The sequence below is a fragment of the Artibeus jamaicensis genome, unplaced genomic scaffold, assembly GCF_021234435.1.
Source record: "Artibeus jamaicensis isolate MK-2021 breed Jamaican fruit bat unplaced genomic scaffold, CSHL_Jam_final scaffold_833, whole genome shotgun sequence".
NCBI classification, from domain to species: domain Eukaryota; kingdom Metazoa; phylum Chordata; class Mammalia; order Chiroptera; family Phyllostomidae; genus Artibeus; species Artibeus jamaicensis.
This window is the reverse complement of record NW_026522056.1, coordinates 3,778,471-3,795,090: the sequence shown is the minus strand read 5'-3', so window position 1 is coordinate 3,795,090 and position 16,620 is coordinate 3,778,471. Positions and strand designations below refer to the sequence as shown.

The 16,620-nt window shown below is 39.9% G+C and overlaps 1 protein-coding gene across 10 annotated transcripts in view; it reads left to right on the top strand.

The window, feature by feature from the left end:
• Positions 1-16,620, top strand: part of PSD3 (pleckstrin and Sec7 domain containing 3) — a 554,618-nt gene that overhangs the window by 442,524 nt on the left and 95,474 nt on the right. For all 10 annotated transcript variants that reach the window (XR_008390587.1, XM_053659812.1, XM_053659810.1 and 7 more), the window contains one exon: positions 11,434-11,627. Coding sequence is in view for 9 of the 10 variants with exons in the window: in XM_053659812.1 (XP_053515787.1) it covers positions 11,434-11,627 (194 nt within the window). In the remaining variant the exon portion in view is untranslated. The remainder of the gene's footprint in view (positions 1-11,433; positions 11,628-16,620) is intronic.

Below are 16,620 nucleotides of genomic sequence, written 5' to 3'. Positions count from 1 at the left end.
CTGTAGGTTGATAATTACTACCAAGAAAACTGAGACAAAAATAAATTGCTAGTAAGTCAGACAATGATTGTAGACGTAGTGAATATATTCAGTATATAAAGAAAAATGCCAGCCAAGATGGAGGTGTAGGTGGAAACACTGTGCCTCCTCCCACAACCAAGTTTATGAACAACAGTATTTAAAAACCAGAACACAACCAAACCAGAGAGAAAATGAAACTGTACCGAAGTCCGACAACAACAAACCATTCAGCTAGACCACCAAGAGGGGCGGAGTCAGCGGCTGGCAGAGTGGAGTCACGCAGGAAAAAGCGGCCAGACAGACCCAGGCATACAGGCGGTGGTTGGCAGATCCCAGGTGTGGGGTGGCAGTGGGCGGACCCAGTGAGGGCGCAAGGCCGCTGGCTGACTATGGTAACACATTCCTGCGCAGATAAACCAGGCAAAGGAGTGAGCAGTAAGATAGACTGCGAAACCAGGGCCCCAGCACTGTGAAATAAAGCCTAAAAGCACCAATTGGAAAAACTTTCGGGAGGTCGAGGTGCCAGAAGAGGTTCCCAGGCTCACAGAGAGTTTGTTAGAGAGATCCACAGGGTTCTGGAGAATACACAAGCCCACATCTGGGAACCAGCACCAGAAGGGCCCAGTTTGCTTGTGGAAAGCAGCAGAGGGGACTGAAATCTGAGAGAGAGCAGAAAAAAATGTCATCGCCCCTCTCTGACCCTGCCCCCACAAACAGTGTCACAACCCAGGAACTGGGTTAACCCGCCCTGATGAACACCTAAGGCTCTGCCCCTCATACGTAATTGGTGCTACCTGACCAAAACATTATAGCTCAAGAAGAAGAACAGCTCAAATCCCCAGAGCCAATACTTCTAAGCAACCTAGACATAGCCAACCTATCGGATGCACAGTTCAAAACACTTGTGATCAGGATGCTCACAGAACTGGTTGATTTTAGTCGCAAATGGGATGAAAAAATGAAGGCTTCCCTAAGTGAAATGAAGCAAAATGCACAGGGAACCAATAGTGATGGGAAGGAAACTGCAACTCAAATCAAGAGAGTAGACCAGAAGGAAGAAAAAAATGACCAAGCAGAAAAGAATGAAGAAACAAGAATTCAAAAAAAATGAGGAGAGACTTAGGAACCTCCAGGACATCTTTAAACGTTCCAACATCTGAATTCAGGGGTACCAGAAGAGGAAGAGGAAGAGCAACAAGTAGAAAACTTATTTGAACAAATAATAAAGGAGAACTTCCCCAATCCGGCAAAGGAAATACACTTCCAGGAAGTCTAAGAAGCTCAGAGAGTCCCAAAGAAGTTGGGCCCAAGGAGGAACACACCAAAGCACATCATCATTAAGTTACCCAAGAAGCAGCAAGAGCTAAGGGGACAGTCACCTACAAAGGACTTCTCATCAGACTGTCAGCTGATTTCTCAAAAGAGACCTTACAGGCAAGAAGGGGCTGGGAAGAAGTATTCCAAGTCATGAAATCCAAAAACCTACATCTAAGATTGCTCTATCCAGAAAAGCTTTCATTTAGAATGGAAGGGCAGATAAAGTGCTTCTCAGATAAGGTCAAGTTTAAGGAGTTCATCATCACCAAGCCCTTATTATATGAAATGTTAAAGGGACTTACCTAAGAAAAAGAAGATAAAAAAGATGAACAGTGAAAGGACAGCAAACTCACAGTTATTAACAACCACACCTAAAACAAAAGCAAACTAAGCAGACAGCTAGATCAGGAGCAGAACCATAAAAATGGAGATCACATGGAGGGTTAGCAACAGGGGAGTGGGAGAAGGAGAAGGAGGGCGAAGGTACAGAGAATAAGTAGCATAGATGGTAGGTAGAAAGTAGACAGGGGGAGGGCAAGAATAATGTGGGAAATGTAGAATCTAAAGAACTTGTGACACATGGACATGAGCTAAAGGGGGGGAATGGGAGGAATGGGTGTGCAGGGTGGAGGGGAAATGGGACAACTATAATGGCATAGTCAATAAAATGTATTAAAAAAAAAAAAGAAAAACCTGACTGGGTGAAGAGGTAGCAGGGTTGGCATTAGTATTTATTGCTAAAAAGAGAGGTAACCATGGAAAAAATTAATAAAACTGTGACATATTTAACTGTAAAGAATTAATAAAACTCCATCTTTACTTGAGATGTTCATATTATTAACCATTTTCTACATATGCATTGTGCATCATTAAAATACTTAAAAATAGAGCAATATTTAACATTCCCACCATCATTGCTATACTCATATATTAGGTCTTAGTAAAATAATTGTAGTGTTAATATTTGCTGGAACTCACAAATTTAGAAAACAAACTTAGGAGATAGTCTATATGAATATTAAGTCAGGGTAAATCTAACTATATAGTGGATGTATAAAGGATATTATTAGTTGGATCTGTTTATAAATTGAGTGAAATGCATTGAATATTGGATAAGGAAAGAAAAAGAAAAACTTCCTAATTACGAAACAATGATCATTAACTTGAAGGAGATTTTGAGCTAAAGAATTCACATCACTTAAGAATTTGTTAGCTAAAAGTGACACTGAACAATGGGCCAGCTTCCCGGATTTGGGTGTTAAAGGAAGAAAAGATGTCAGGGTTTAGAATTAGGGGAGATTGTCTCACATAGCTCAATGAAATGTAATTTTATTAAGAATCTCGATCATGCCCTTGGTGAGAGTTAAAAAATCTAAATCATACCTCACACTTAACGTTTAGTCTTTAAGTGCCTATTTTTCTCAGCCATCTCATATGCTGAACTTGGGTGTGTAAGTAACTGGAAAGAATTTGCCATCCAGTTCTTAGCTTTAGAAGGATATGTTTTGTAAAAAGTCTGTTTTCCATATAATTGGCATCTCAATGCTGCGATTGTGATGAGTACTTAGAATTTTTAAGGACTTTATTGTTATTACAGTTTTAATATCTACAAAGATGAGGATGAAAGTGGTATAATTTATAGATATTGTATCTTTGCTTCACATTATCTTTAACTTTATGCACAGCAGACAGGTTGGTAAGCAGGTGGACTGTGATTATAATGTTAGTAGCCTACTTGTCCCAAAGCAATTTTTTAAAAGATTTTGTTTATTTTTACAGAGAGGGGAAGAAAGGGAGAAAGAGAGGGAGAGAAAACATCAATTGGTTGCCTCTAGTGAGCCCCCAACCAGGGACCAAACCTGCAACCCAAGCATGTGTCCTGTCCCAGGAATCATACCTGCGAGCTCTCGGTTTGCGGGACAGTGCCCAGCCCACTGAGCCCCACCCGTCAGGGCCCAAAGCAATTTTAGAATCACTGAGGTGCAATGAATTATGGAGGCTGAGATATAAGAGAGGTGGTTTTTCTCTCTAATATGTGGATGATTTTGAATTTTATATGTTAGCCATTATTAAGCCTTTGATTTTTGTTAAAGAATGACACAAGAAGAAAATATAATAAATATAATTTCTAGATGAAGCATAATATGCATGCAGTGGCTGATACAGTGCCTTGAATATTTTAGACAGCAGTTGTTTGGATTTCATTGAGCATTTTGTATGTGTATGTTCTGATATACACACACGTGTGCATTTTTAGAGGTGAGAAAATTTCACCTCCTATCAATCATACTGGAGGAAGTTATTTTTAGTTGCCCATTAAAAATTCTCTAGTAGGTGTTTTGGAAACATGTAATGTCTAGCTGGATGCCAGTGTACTCCCAACAACCTAAAAAAAAATCTTAACATTTGTAGTTAAGTTTTTCTTCATTTGGAAAGTATTCTACAGTCATGTACATACAGTCTGTACCTGTATTTCAGAAAGCTGAGTTACTAGTCTGTTCTTTCCTCACCTCTGGCAGCACCCCTCTTGGTGTTGAATGGCTAGTAATGGAGCTCGGTGCTTTTCATAAAAGCATATTTTCTTCTTTAAGATGAGAATATCTTCACTAAGATGCCTGTGTCAGAATAAGGTATTTTTAGAAAGTAAAATGTATTTCCTGTTTTCATCAGATTTTTAAAATGTATGTGCCTTTTTATTTTTGATTTTTGGTAAGTGTGAAAGGCAGATTCTTTTTAAAATCAGTTTGCCTTTTGGCATAGTATGATGTGATGTAATATAAAACCCCGTGACAAGTGAGCACATTCTTAGTAAGTTTATTCACTTTATTGTCCAGTAACATACCTGATCACAATATTGCAATGATATTTAAGTTCATGTTCCATTCCTACACTCAACCACTACATTTATTTTTTAAAAACAGGTTTATTGAGGTATAATTTACTCACCATAAAATTCACCCATGTAAGTGTGCAGTTTCAAGGGTTTGATCAGTTTACAGAGCTGCATAACAGTCTCCACAGTCCACTACTGTCACTCCATAAAGATTCCTTGTGTACATGAACCAGCACAGCTGTGAACAGCTTCAGCGAGGTCGTTAGCCACTTACCACGAGAGATTCAGTTGTCTGAGCCTTGGGTTTTCATTGAGATCATGACATTTACCTTTTAGAGTGGTTGTAAGATTAAGAAATTAACTTATGATGATGATCATGGTCATTTTGGAGGTCCAGGATGGAGTTTGGTGTCTGATTCATACCCCACTTCCATCTTTAATATTCTGGCTAGAGGAATACTGAATCAAATGAAGTCAAATATTTGCTCTGTAACCAAATGCAAGGTGCCCTAGGAAAGTTAGATTGGAGAATGCGATGGGGATCTGAGTGACTGCCAAGTCTGCTGAGCTCAGCCTACCTGACTGGAATATGGACTGAGAAACCAGAATTAAACAAGCAGAGAGAAGCCTGACCCACTGCATTTGCCACAGTGAGGCAGAAGGGAGGGAGTACTCTTCTTGACGCTGCATTGGGAGAGAGGGGGAGGTGGGGACGGAGAAGTTTATGTGAGGTTCACAGTTCAGCAGCTCACACTCAGCAAAGACTAATAGCAAATCACAGAACCGCAGAATGGTTCCCTTCCCCACCTTATTACCACATCGCTAAAGGCCTGCTTATGGCAGTTCCTTCTGCTCAGTGCACTATCTCTGACTATCAAGAGAAAATTATAAGGATGCTAAAAGGTAATAAACATGGTTTGGAGAGAGAGACAGAGCAAGCATCAGAACCAGACTCATATATAGCGGGGATTTGGGATTATCAGACCAGAAATTTAAAACAACTATGATTAATATGCCGAGGACACTGATGAATACAGTAGACAGCATGAAAGAACAGATGGGCAATGTAAGCAGGCAAATGGAGATTCTAAGAAAATAAAAAAAAGAAATGCTGGAGATCAAAAACACTACAACAGAAGTGAAGGATGCTTTTGATGGGCTCATTAGTAGACTGGACACATCTGAGAAGAGAATCTTTGAGCTTAAGAATGCATCTGATAGACACATGAAAAGATGCTGAACTTCACTAATCATCAGAGAAGTGGAAATTAAAATCACAATGAGTTATCACTTTACACCTGTCAGAATGACTCTCATCAATAAATCAACAAACAAGTGTTGGCGAGGATGTGGAGAAAAGGGAACCCTGGTACATTGTGGGTAGGAATGCAGATTGGTGCAGCCACTGTGGAAAGCAGTATGGTGGGTCGTCAATAAATTTAAAATAGAGTTGGGTAAACATCCAGAGAAACTCGAAACACTAATTTGAAACAATACTAAATGTACTCCTATATTCGTTGGAGCATTATTTATAATAACTAAGGTATAGAAGCAACCCAGGTACCCATCAGTAGACAAGTGGATAAAAAAGCTGTGAGATTTTATATATATATATGTTAGAATATTACTTGTCCATAAAAAAGAATGAAATCTTACCATTTGTGACAGCATGGATGGACCATGAGGGGATTATACTAAGTGAAATAACTTAGAGAAAGATAAATACCATATGATTTCACATATATGTGAAATCTAAACAAAATAAATGAATAAATCAAATTGAAACACACTCATAAACACAGAGAACAGACTGGTGGTTGCCAGAGGGGAGGGGCTTGGGGGACAGGGTGAGAAAGATGAAGAGATTAAGATATACAAATTGGTAGTTACAAAATATTCATGGGGATGTAAAGTACAGCATAGACAATATAGGCAATATAGTCAATGATATTGTAATAAGTATATGTGGTGCCAGGTGGATACTGGAAATACCAGGATGGGGGACACTTTGTGAAGTAGACGATTGTCTAACCACTGTGCTGTATTCCTAAAACTTCTGTAACATCGTATGTAATATAAACAGGAATTGAAAAATTAAAAAAATTAAAGTATGTCAATGGAAACTTCAAAATGGAAAATCAGAAAGAAAAATGCTGGGTGTGAGGATTTGGAACGAAATGCTAGAGAACTGTGGGGACAATTACAAAAGGTGTAACATACATATAATGAGAATATCAGGAAGTGAGAAAGGAAAAATTTGAAGTGACAATGACTGAGAATTTCCCCCAAGTTAATGTTAGACATCACACCACAGATCCATGAAACTCACAGAGATCACCAAGCCGGATAAAAACTATAAGTGTAAAACAAAAACAAAAAAAAGAAAGAAAGAAACTATACCTAGGCAGATGATACACAAACTGCAAAAAAATCAAAGAAAAGAAAACATTTTTGAAAGAAGCCAGAGGAGAAAAACACCTTACCTGTAGAGTAAAAAAGATGAGAATTACATTCAACTTTTCAGAAATCATGCAAGAAGAGAGTGTAGTGAAATATGTAAAGTATTGAGAGAGAAAAAACTCAACAAACTCACCAACCTACAATCTATACCTTACAAAACTGTTTTTCAAAAGTAAAAAGTTTACATTACCAAGATGGTGACATAGGTCATTTTAGACTTTGCTCAACCTCACAAGAAGAACAACTAACAATTCTACATGTCCAGGACCTTGCTGGGGGAATCCTAGAACTTCGAAGTGAGGTTGAAGGACCCCCCACTCCATTCCACAGAAGCCAAGACAGATTCCGTCAGAAGAGTAAGAGGAATGGCTGTTGGCTGCATTGCCTCTGCCCCAGGCCAGTGCAGCACCACACTGAGAGGTCTCCCCTAAGCCTACAGCTCCACCAATGAGAAGAGAGCTCAAAGTGACATCCAGGCCCCCAGCATTGTGGGTTGCTTTGTGGAAGCCCCTACTCTAGTTTTTCCCCATGGAGATCTCAGTGAGACAGAGAAGGCAGGGAAGGATTTTTAATAACCAACGCTTGGCAGTCTGAGTTCTTACCTGCACAGGCCAAACAGTGGTCCCAACCAGTGGTTTCAGTAGTCTGACCAGGGGTGTTGGCAGGGTGCAGGTCTGCCTAATTTGGTTTCCTAGACAAGGAGTTCTGCTGGCCCTGGAGCCTGGTCTGCGCACATCCAGGCAGAAGAGCTGAGTCATAGCCCCACTTACTGCTGAATACATTCTTCAGCCCACCCAGCCAGGAAACCTTACCAGACAGCACACAGGAAGCTGCAGAAGCCATCCAACAGCCTGATTATCGTGGCACTTGAACAGGGAACACAGCCCATGGCTTTTCCAGCCTGCGGAGCAAAACAGCTGGCCATGTCTGGCTGGGATATTCAGTGCACCCTACTACCTGTGTTATTGCCAGTTACTGCCAGTGGTTAAGGGAGGAGGGAATAAGGAGTTGTTATTTAGTGGGTACAGAATTTCAGTTTGGGATGAAAAATTCTGGAGATGGGTGGTAGTGCTGGTTTCACAACAAAGTGAATGTGCCCATGCCACAGAACTGTGCTATTTAAAAATGGTTAAAATGACAAATTTTAAGTATTTTACTACAATAAAAAAGGAAATGTACATAAAAATGTGAATACTTGGAAGTGCTCTCTTCTCTTTTTTTGCCTGCTGAACTTGAACTTCTCTTTATTCCCCAAGTCCAATATCACATTCTTAGTGAGGATTTTGCGGGTTGAGTAATATTCCAGCTCGGATCTATATGGTGTTTCTTTTAAACTGTTACTTCCCACTCTGGCACCCCTCACACACAAAAGGCCCGCAGATGTATTTTACAATATTTGAATGCCATATAGCAGGCCCTTCAAGTTAACCTAATTTTCACACATGTTGCTAGCCGAAACCCCACTTTAATGAGACTTGGCAAATGGTGCATTTCATAGTCTGCTCAGTGGCTGGGTCACTGTAACAGTATTCAACTATTGTAAATTTTAGGAAGAAGTTGTTTTTCATTTTTGTGGAGTTTCAGTGAAATATAAGAGTCCAGTGAATTTGTATGATTCCTTATCTAATTTTTTATTTAAAAATAAAAGCACCTGTCATGAGTAAGGCAGAACATGGAAAATTCGTGATTTATAGTCACCCTTTAGAAAGAACAGAGAAATAGGAAAGTTACCCACGGCCAGCGCCTTCGTCGTTCTGGAGGTCCGCTGTGTCATGATGTAGTGGGCGTGGTCTGCCCGGTGAATGGTGCGCTTGGTCCACGAGAGAACAGGTTGGCGTGCGGGATGCTTGGGGGGATTTTGTAGGTTGTAAGGTGTTGAGACGTCTGGAATCTCAGTAGACTGCACTCCACTGGGAATCCTTTAAAATGTACAAAATACTCATCTATGGCTCATTCTTTTCGCAATCAAGACAGAGAGCCCTTTGGGTTTTCTCTGTTTTACTTGAACAAAATCTTTTGTATTTTCACTCTGAAAATGCCTCGGTGGGTCAGGGTGCACGGGAAAGCCCTAGTTAAGGGACTGGTTTCTATAGAAATGAGTGAAGTTGGTTTCCAGAATCACTTCTATGAGTATATTGTGTTAATTTATATCTGTTTTCACATACCATGGAAAGAGCCTCCCTTATGGGGAGGCACTTGCATTTATGATATCTATAAAAACAAAGCCCCCCACAGTGATGCCAGCAACAACAATGTGACTTCAGGTGCTTCGTGATTGGTTCCTATTCTCTGCCACTTCCTCTCTCAAGTGGAGCCAGGCAGAAGTTCTGGGGACTGAGGAGATGGAGGAGGAAGGGCAGGAATGAAAGGGAGGGAAGGCAAGGTGGTGGTGGGGAGTGCTAGCGGCAAAGGGAAAGGTCCTCACAGTATCTCTGCTGTCACTTCCGCCCTGGAAGTTCCAGCCATCACACAGCCATGTGGATTTAAGCCCAGAAGACAGCCATCACCAGATGGTGCCAACCTGCACCTCTGGCCACGACAGAGTCCTACTCTCAGAGTCTGACGAAGTCATTTCATCAGCCTTCACAATATCAAGAATACTTGTTTTGCAGGATTGAATATTTTCACTTACTGTCACAGAGCTTCACTGAGCTGCACATGGAACATTTCTCCAATTATTGCCCCATTGTTGTACCCGGCTGTTAGTATTCCAACTGCATAGGACATGCAAGCCTTTCTAACGACAGCCCTAAGAGAAATGTAATCTATGCCGCATATGTAATTTAAAAATTTTAGTAGGCACGTTATAAAAGAAAAGTAACAGGGAAAGTTTTATAATGTATTATTTTAATTTAACCCAATGTATTCAGAATATTATCATTTAAATGTGTGATTATATAAAAATTATTGAAATATTTTTCATCTTTTGAAATCTGCTCTATGTTTTTTCACTTACTGCACATCTGAATTTGGACTGTGTGCATTTTAAGTTCCCGGTAACCTTATGTGGCCAGCCTACTTGATACAACTCCCAATGACCAAAGCTGGAAACATTTGAGCAAAAAATTAAATAATAATACTGTTTGATTATACCCAAAGAAAAATTTGAAATCCATTATCCATACATACAGCAAAGTTGCAATTAGTAAGGTAGGAGAAATGAGGGGAATGAAATCACCATTACATCATTGCAGCAATAATTGTCACAGGCAGGAGTCACTGACAAATGCTAAAATTAGCGGTCAGATGTTTAAAGAAAGAGGATATTTTCATAGTCACAAAATATCTCCCCAAAATCATTTTCAAAGAAAAATAATAACTTCACAGTATAGAAACTTACTAGATGCCACCTTACTGAGCACTAAGGTTAACATGCCTGGCAGTAAAAAATCCGAGGCACTCAGAAGGTACATCAGCTATGACATCCTTCCCCAAAATATATAACCTTAACCTAAATATGAGAAGACATCAAACAGACCTAAACTGGGATAGTCTACAAAAGAACTGACCAGTCCTCTTCAGTGTCAGGGTCATGAAGGACAAGGAGAGACTGAGGGACTGTCACTGACTGGAGGAGACATGAGAACTAAAGACACTGGGGGATCATGGGTAGGATCCTGAGACAGAAAAAAATATTAGCAAAAAAACTTGTAAAATCTGAATAAACTCAAGTTTAATTCACTTCATAATATTAATTTCTTTGTTTTGAATTTTTGCTGTAGTTATATAAGCTGTTACCATTGTGGAAACTGGGCGATGGGCATATGGGAGCCTGTGTACTATCTTTTGAAATCTAAAATTATCTCAAAAGTAAAATATAAGTGTCTCAGAGTCCACTGGTATTTCCATATATCTCACAAAAACTCACTAAATATAGTGGAGAAAAAAGGCAGGTTTTCTCAATCACCAAGTAAACACTTTTAATAATTGTTAATTTTGTGATTTGTTTTAAATATATTTTGGTGATCGTTTTGGCAGAGTTTTAACAAAAAGATTCAATAATCAAAGTTTAATAAACAATGAAACCAGAGGTTAATTGAGAAAATTAAAACAGGAGCTAAGCCAAATGCTTATTTTTTATTATGCTCTGTTTTCAAGCAGCGTCTCAGAGCTTATTAACTTCCTTCTCTGCTCCCATTTTCTCCTTATACTTCATGCACATCACAGCCCCAAGCATGGCTGATAGGGTGCCCCACACTTTCCAGGTGGTTCAGAAAATAGTAGCTGTTAGATGCCAAATCACTGTGCGGGCACACCATCCTAACCCACTGGTTGCTTTTCCTGTGGTTTTGATATTTGAGGTTACCTTGGTTATTTGGTACATATAGTTCAGTGCTATTCATTGGACTTAACCTATAATTATTTGTTGTGTTCCATATGTTTGGCACTATGCTAGACTATGCAAATACCAAAAATCAACATCAAAATCATGATCTCGGCCAAAGAACATCCTCTCATTTGAAAGAAGGTGAACATAAAGGCCCTATAGTGGGTGGGAAGAGCAGCGGCTTTAGAGATTGGACAGTCTTCTCACTATTTCTTCCTTTAATTACTAGAGCTCAACTTTAGTACTTACTTTAACTCTGAGTCTGTTGCCTTATCTCAATATATGCTACTACTAATGTCATCTTACAAGATCGTCATGATCACTAATACCTGGCATTTAGTAAATGATAGCTGCTGTTACCATGGTTTTATTAAGGCTGCTAAGCCACTGGAAAACACAGCAGTTCCTTACACTAAAAAAAATTGTTCGTTGAGTACTGTGGTAGTTACTCAATCTTTGTGTTTTCTCCCTTTAGAGATGATGAAGAGAAAAAAAAATCTCCATCAGAAGGCACTGATGAAAAGGCTAATGGAACACATCCGAAGACCATCAGTCGCATTGGGAGTACTACCAACCCATTCTTGGACATTCCTCACGACCCAAATGCCGCCGTGTACAAAAGTGGATTCTTGGCTCGGAAAATTCACGCAGATATGGATGGAAAGAAGAGTAAGCATCATTTGTTGTCATTTATTTTATCTTTAGGCTCAGTTTAAGGTGAATTCTTACCAAGAAAGTCAAAGATAAGGGAAAATTATGTTGATCTAGAAAAGTATTATTAAAGTTTGATAAAACGTCTAACACTAAGTCAGAAATCCGTTGCAGCACCTGAGCTTCTCGAAGTAGAATTACAGAACTTCAGAAATGGAAGTCTGCTTACAGATTATTCACTTCCAACTTTTTATTCACTTATTCTTGGTTTCCACAAATACTTTTGAGTACCTACTATGTGCTAGGCATCAAGTAATACAGTAGTGAAGAGGATGGATGAGGTCCCTGTCTTCGTGCCATTTACATTTCTGGTAGGTAAGGGAAAAGTTGAACTTACAACACACAGAATAATCATTGGAAGAAAACCAAAGAAACAAAGCAGAGCTCAGAAGAATTGAGAGATCCAAGTGTGTGTGGAAGATGGGCAGGTGTGACGTAGGCGAACGTGGCATAACTGGGACATTGAAGGAGTCCCGTCTGACGGTTCTGTGAAGTGTGAGATGTGAATATCTACTGCCAGGTCTAGTGTTTGAGATGCGCAAGAGACGGAGTACACTTTGCAGAGTCAAATGGCAGTTTGGTATTGTCGAGCAGGCTAAGCTAAGCTGGTGTGTGTGCCAAAACCAGTGGGCTCGGCCTCCAGGGCCCCCTTGCCCACCCGCAGGCACGGGCGTGCAGTGCCAGGATGGACGTGCGCCATTTCCATGTGTGACTGGGCATTGTACTTCATAAGCCGGCATATTCTGTTAGGCTGCAGTCAGGGAAATGTTGTAGTAGAACGGCTTTGACGCTGACTTAAGATGCTGAGAAAGTTTCTTAATATTTCCAAATTCTTTAGGATTACCCCTCCATGTTTCCAGTACGTCTCCACGCTAGCCTGATAGACTACTGCATTTTCTCTAACAGCCTGGTGTCGGGACTCTTGTAGTGACAGGTGACAGTAGGTCCAACTAGCTTAGGAATAAAGGGCAAGAACACACCTGAAGGTGAAAGATTGTCACTAGGACACTGGAACCATTTCTGTCTCTGTGTTGTTTTGCACGTCTGCATTGTTCTGCACGTCAGCTTTATTCTTTGGAACAGAACTCTCTTACGTGGCCAGGTACGTGATTATGGACATCACTGCAGAGTATGTGTTCAGTTTTGTCTAGTTCTGGGGCAGAACTCTGTTCTGTACAGCTGAGGGGATGGGATACTTGATGACAGCACCCACGTGGTTGTAATGGCAACAGGGAAATTGTCTCCAGAAGGAGTAAGATGCAGTTCTCAGAGAAAGAGAGTTCTTGGTAGACAAAGCAGCAGACACTCATTTCTTTGTTTTCAGCACACACACCCTTTCTCCATGCGTTGAGTTCAAGCAGTGCTTTTACCCAGCGCAGTGCAGTCTTTCATTTATAACCACAAACGCAAACGTACTCCCCTCTGCCCCATGTGCTCAGGGCTGCCATTTGCCGGTTGGTGTCTGTCCTCCTGGGGGTTTGGGGGGGATGGAGCTTCACTCTGTGGGCTAAATGGGAAAGTGCAGAAATAACTGACATACTTCATGCAAAGTGCCAGAGGCAAAAAGGGAAAAACAGAAAAATGGTGGTTTAAAATACCAATTCAAGAAAAGGCAGAAAAGGAAGCAAAACAGCTCTCATGATTCAGGCACTGGCACTACGTCCCGCAGGACCAGGAGAGCATCAGTGAGTGCCGTTGCACTGACTCACTTCCCTGGTGACGGGTTGACACACTTGTTTAAATTATTCCGGTGTGTGTCCCCCACATTCAGCGTGTTTCTGAAGTTTTTCTTTGTCCGTGTTTTCCTGGGCCACCACTGAGGGTTCCTGGAGAGACTCCCCAGCTGGAAGCCCTGTTCCCTTAAGCAGTGCACGGTGCTACAGTGCGTGAGCGTGGGTGTGAAACCTGGGAGTTTCTCAGCAGTGGAGCCCTCAGAGACCTCTTGTACCAGATCAGAGGTTTTCCTGCCCATAAAACACCTTTAAACCTTTAGCTAACTCTTTTGAGAACTTCTGGTTGATTAGGGCTGTTTCAAGTGTCATGGGGCTTTTGTCTTTTTAGCAGCCCTAAGAGTTTTACCTGCCCCTGCTTCTGTCTGTTTCTGCCTCAGACACAGACATGAGTGGAAAGATAGATGGATCTAGTCATCGGGGGCTGAGTGGGCCCCATCTCTAGCTTCAGTCCTGTCGGTTGCTTTATCACTGCACAGGGTTGCTGGGGGTGCGTTTTCCCCTCTGCCTTTGAGAGAAGGGTATTGGAAGCAGTCTCAAAGTTTTAGCTGCCTTTAATCCTTCAGGCTCTTCCTATGTGTTCTCATTCCAATTTTCTATATTTTTAATGCATAATCTGTATTATGTTTTTCTCTTACCATTTAGTCCCTTTACACCCCTCTTCCCCCAACAACCACCACCCTGTTTTCCATGCCCTTGAGTCCTTACTCCTTTTTGCTCAGTCCCTCCACCCGCTAAACCCCCCAATTAGCTGTCATCTGTTCTCCCATTAACTTCAGTGTGGACAGATAATTTAACTTTTCTAGTACAGAAAGGGAATAATTTCTAGGGATAATTTACATACACTAAAACCTACCAAGTGTATAGCTTTAGTTTTGAGAAATAGATACAGTTGTATACCCGCCATCACAGTCAAGATGTGTAACATTTTCTTTACCTAGAAAAGTTTTATTATACTTTTGCAGTTCATTTTTCTCCCCTTCCCCGCCAGCCCATGGCATTCAGTTATCTGTCCACCAGCACTATACTTTACCTTTTCCAGAATTTTAGTAAGTGGAATTCAGACTTTGATTTAGCAGTGTTCTTTGCAGATTCATCCATTTTGTCATGTGCCCTGTGAATTCGTAAATTGTCTCTTGCTGAGTGGCATGTTCATTCCACAGTTGGGATACCCCACACTTTACCAGCTGGACATGTGGGCGCTTCCCATGTTTGGCCCCTACAAACAAATCTGCTTTAGATATTCACACAGAAGTCTTTGTGTGTGTGTGTGTGTGTGTGTGTGTGTGTGTGTGTGTGTGTGTGTGTTTACAAGTTACCTAGGAGTAAGGGTGTGAGATTGCTGGTGTATATGTTAAGTTTATATTTAACTTTATAAGAAACCTCCAAACTCTTCTCTAAAGTGTCAGCACCGTTTTGCATTCCTGCCAGACATGTATGTTTTGTCCTCTTGATAAAATGATCCCTTTGCCATGAGATGATCCTTCTGTTCACATTCCTTATTTCAAAGTCTACTTTGTCTAATATTAATATAATGACTCTAGCTTTCTTTTTAGTTTTTGCATGATATACAGAAATTTTTTCTAACTTCTCAATTTTTATCTATGAAGTCTTTAAAATGTTTTGTATTATAATGATGGGTCTTGCTTTCTATTCAGCTGACAATCTGTCTTTTAATTGAAGTGTTTAGACTGTTTACATTTGTGGTCGTTAGCGATGTTGTTCACTTCAAATCTACCATCTTGTTATTTGTTTTTTACTTATTTCATCTTTCAGTTTTCCCTCTTTCCTTGCCTTGTTTAGGATTGTGTGTGTTTCTGTTTTCACCACTGGCATATTAGCTGTGGCTCTTTTGTTTCATAATCTCAGTGGTTGCTGTGGTGTTTACAGTAAAACCTTCAATTTCTCACAGTCTACCTTCAAATTTTACTACTTTACGTGTAGTTTGAGATGCTTATAACATGCTGCTTACCTTTCTCTTTCCCTAGCATGTATGCAATTCTCATACATGTTAATTGTGTATGTGTTATAAAACTCATAGTACATTGTCACTATTTTTGCTTGAAACAGAACTGTTTTTTACTTTTATACATACTGACCATTCCTGGTATACTGGATTTCTTATCGCAGTTCCAAATTTCTATTTAGTATCATTTTTTTGTTTTGTTTTTGGGGGGGTTTTTTGCTTGAACAATTTCCTCTAATATGTTTTACAGTAAACTCCTGCTGGTAAGAACTGTTCTCATATTTCATTGATTCTTAAACAGTTTATATTGCATCTTAATTTTAGAAATTTATGTTCAATTCTTTAGCAGTGTGTCCTTTTTCTCTCAGTGATTTTAAAACATTGTCCCATTGTTCCCTGCTCTGCACAGTTCCAGACAGAAAGTCTGGTGCCATTCTTTGTTCCTCTGTACCTAGTGTGTCCCCCCCCTCTCTGGCTGCCTTCAAGATTTTTCTCTTTATCTTTGATTTTCATAATTTCATTTATTATATGAGATACCTTAGTGTGTTTTTTAATGTTTTTCTTATCTGTTGTTTGTTGTCCTTGTATTCATCAGTTTATCTTTTTCACCAGGTTTGGGAATTTTTCAGCCATTATTTCTATAGCACCTCTTTCTGGGGCTCTGGTCTCTCCTGGTAGACCACTCGGTATTATACTAAGGTTCACTGCAGCACTGTTCAGTTTTTTTCTAACTTCTCTTTGTATTTCCAGTACTTTATTATAATAAATTTATAGTCCTATGTCTTCAAGCCTACTGTAATGTTTTTCATTTCATATATAGTATTTTTTATCTTTGAAACTGAATTGTGAATCTTTTACATTCTCCACTTTTCCCTTATGAAGTTTGTATTTTTCTTAATGTCCTTGAGCATGTTTATCATATTTATAATCGCTCTTTTAAGGTCCTTCTCTTAAAATTTTTTTCCCTCTTTCATCTGGGATGTTACATTGATTTTTCTACTAGCATAGGTCATACTTTCCTTTTTTTTTTCCATTCCTAGTCATTGTTATTTGAATGTCAGATATTGTGACATTTTTCAGGGCTGGATTTAATTATATTTCTCTAAAGAACATTGGATTTTACTCTGTTGTACAGATAAGTAACTTGTGGATTAACTGAATCCTTTAGAGGCTTGCCTTACCCTTTGCTACATGGTAGATTCAGAGCAGCCTTTATTCTTGCATTATTTAGCTCCATTACTAAAGTATTATTACT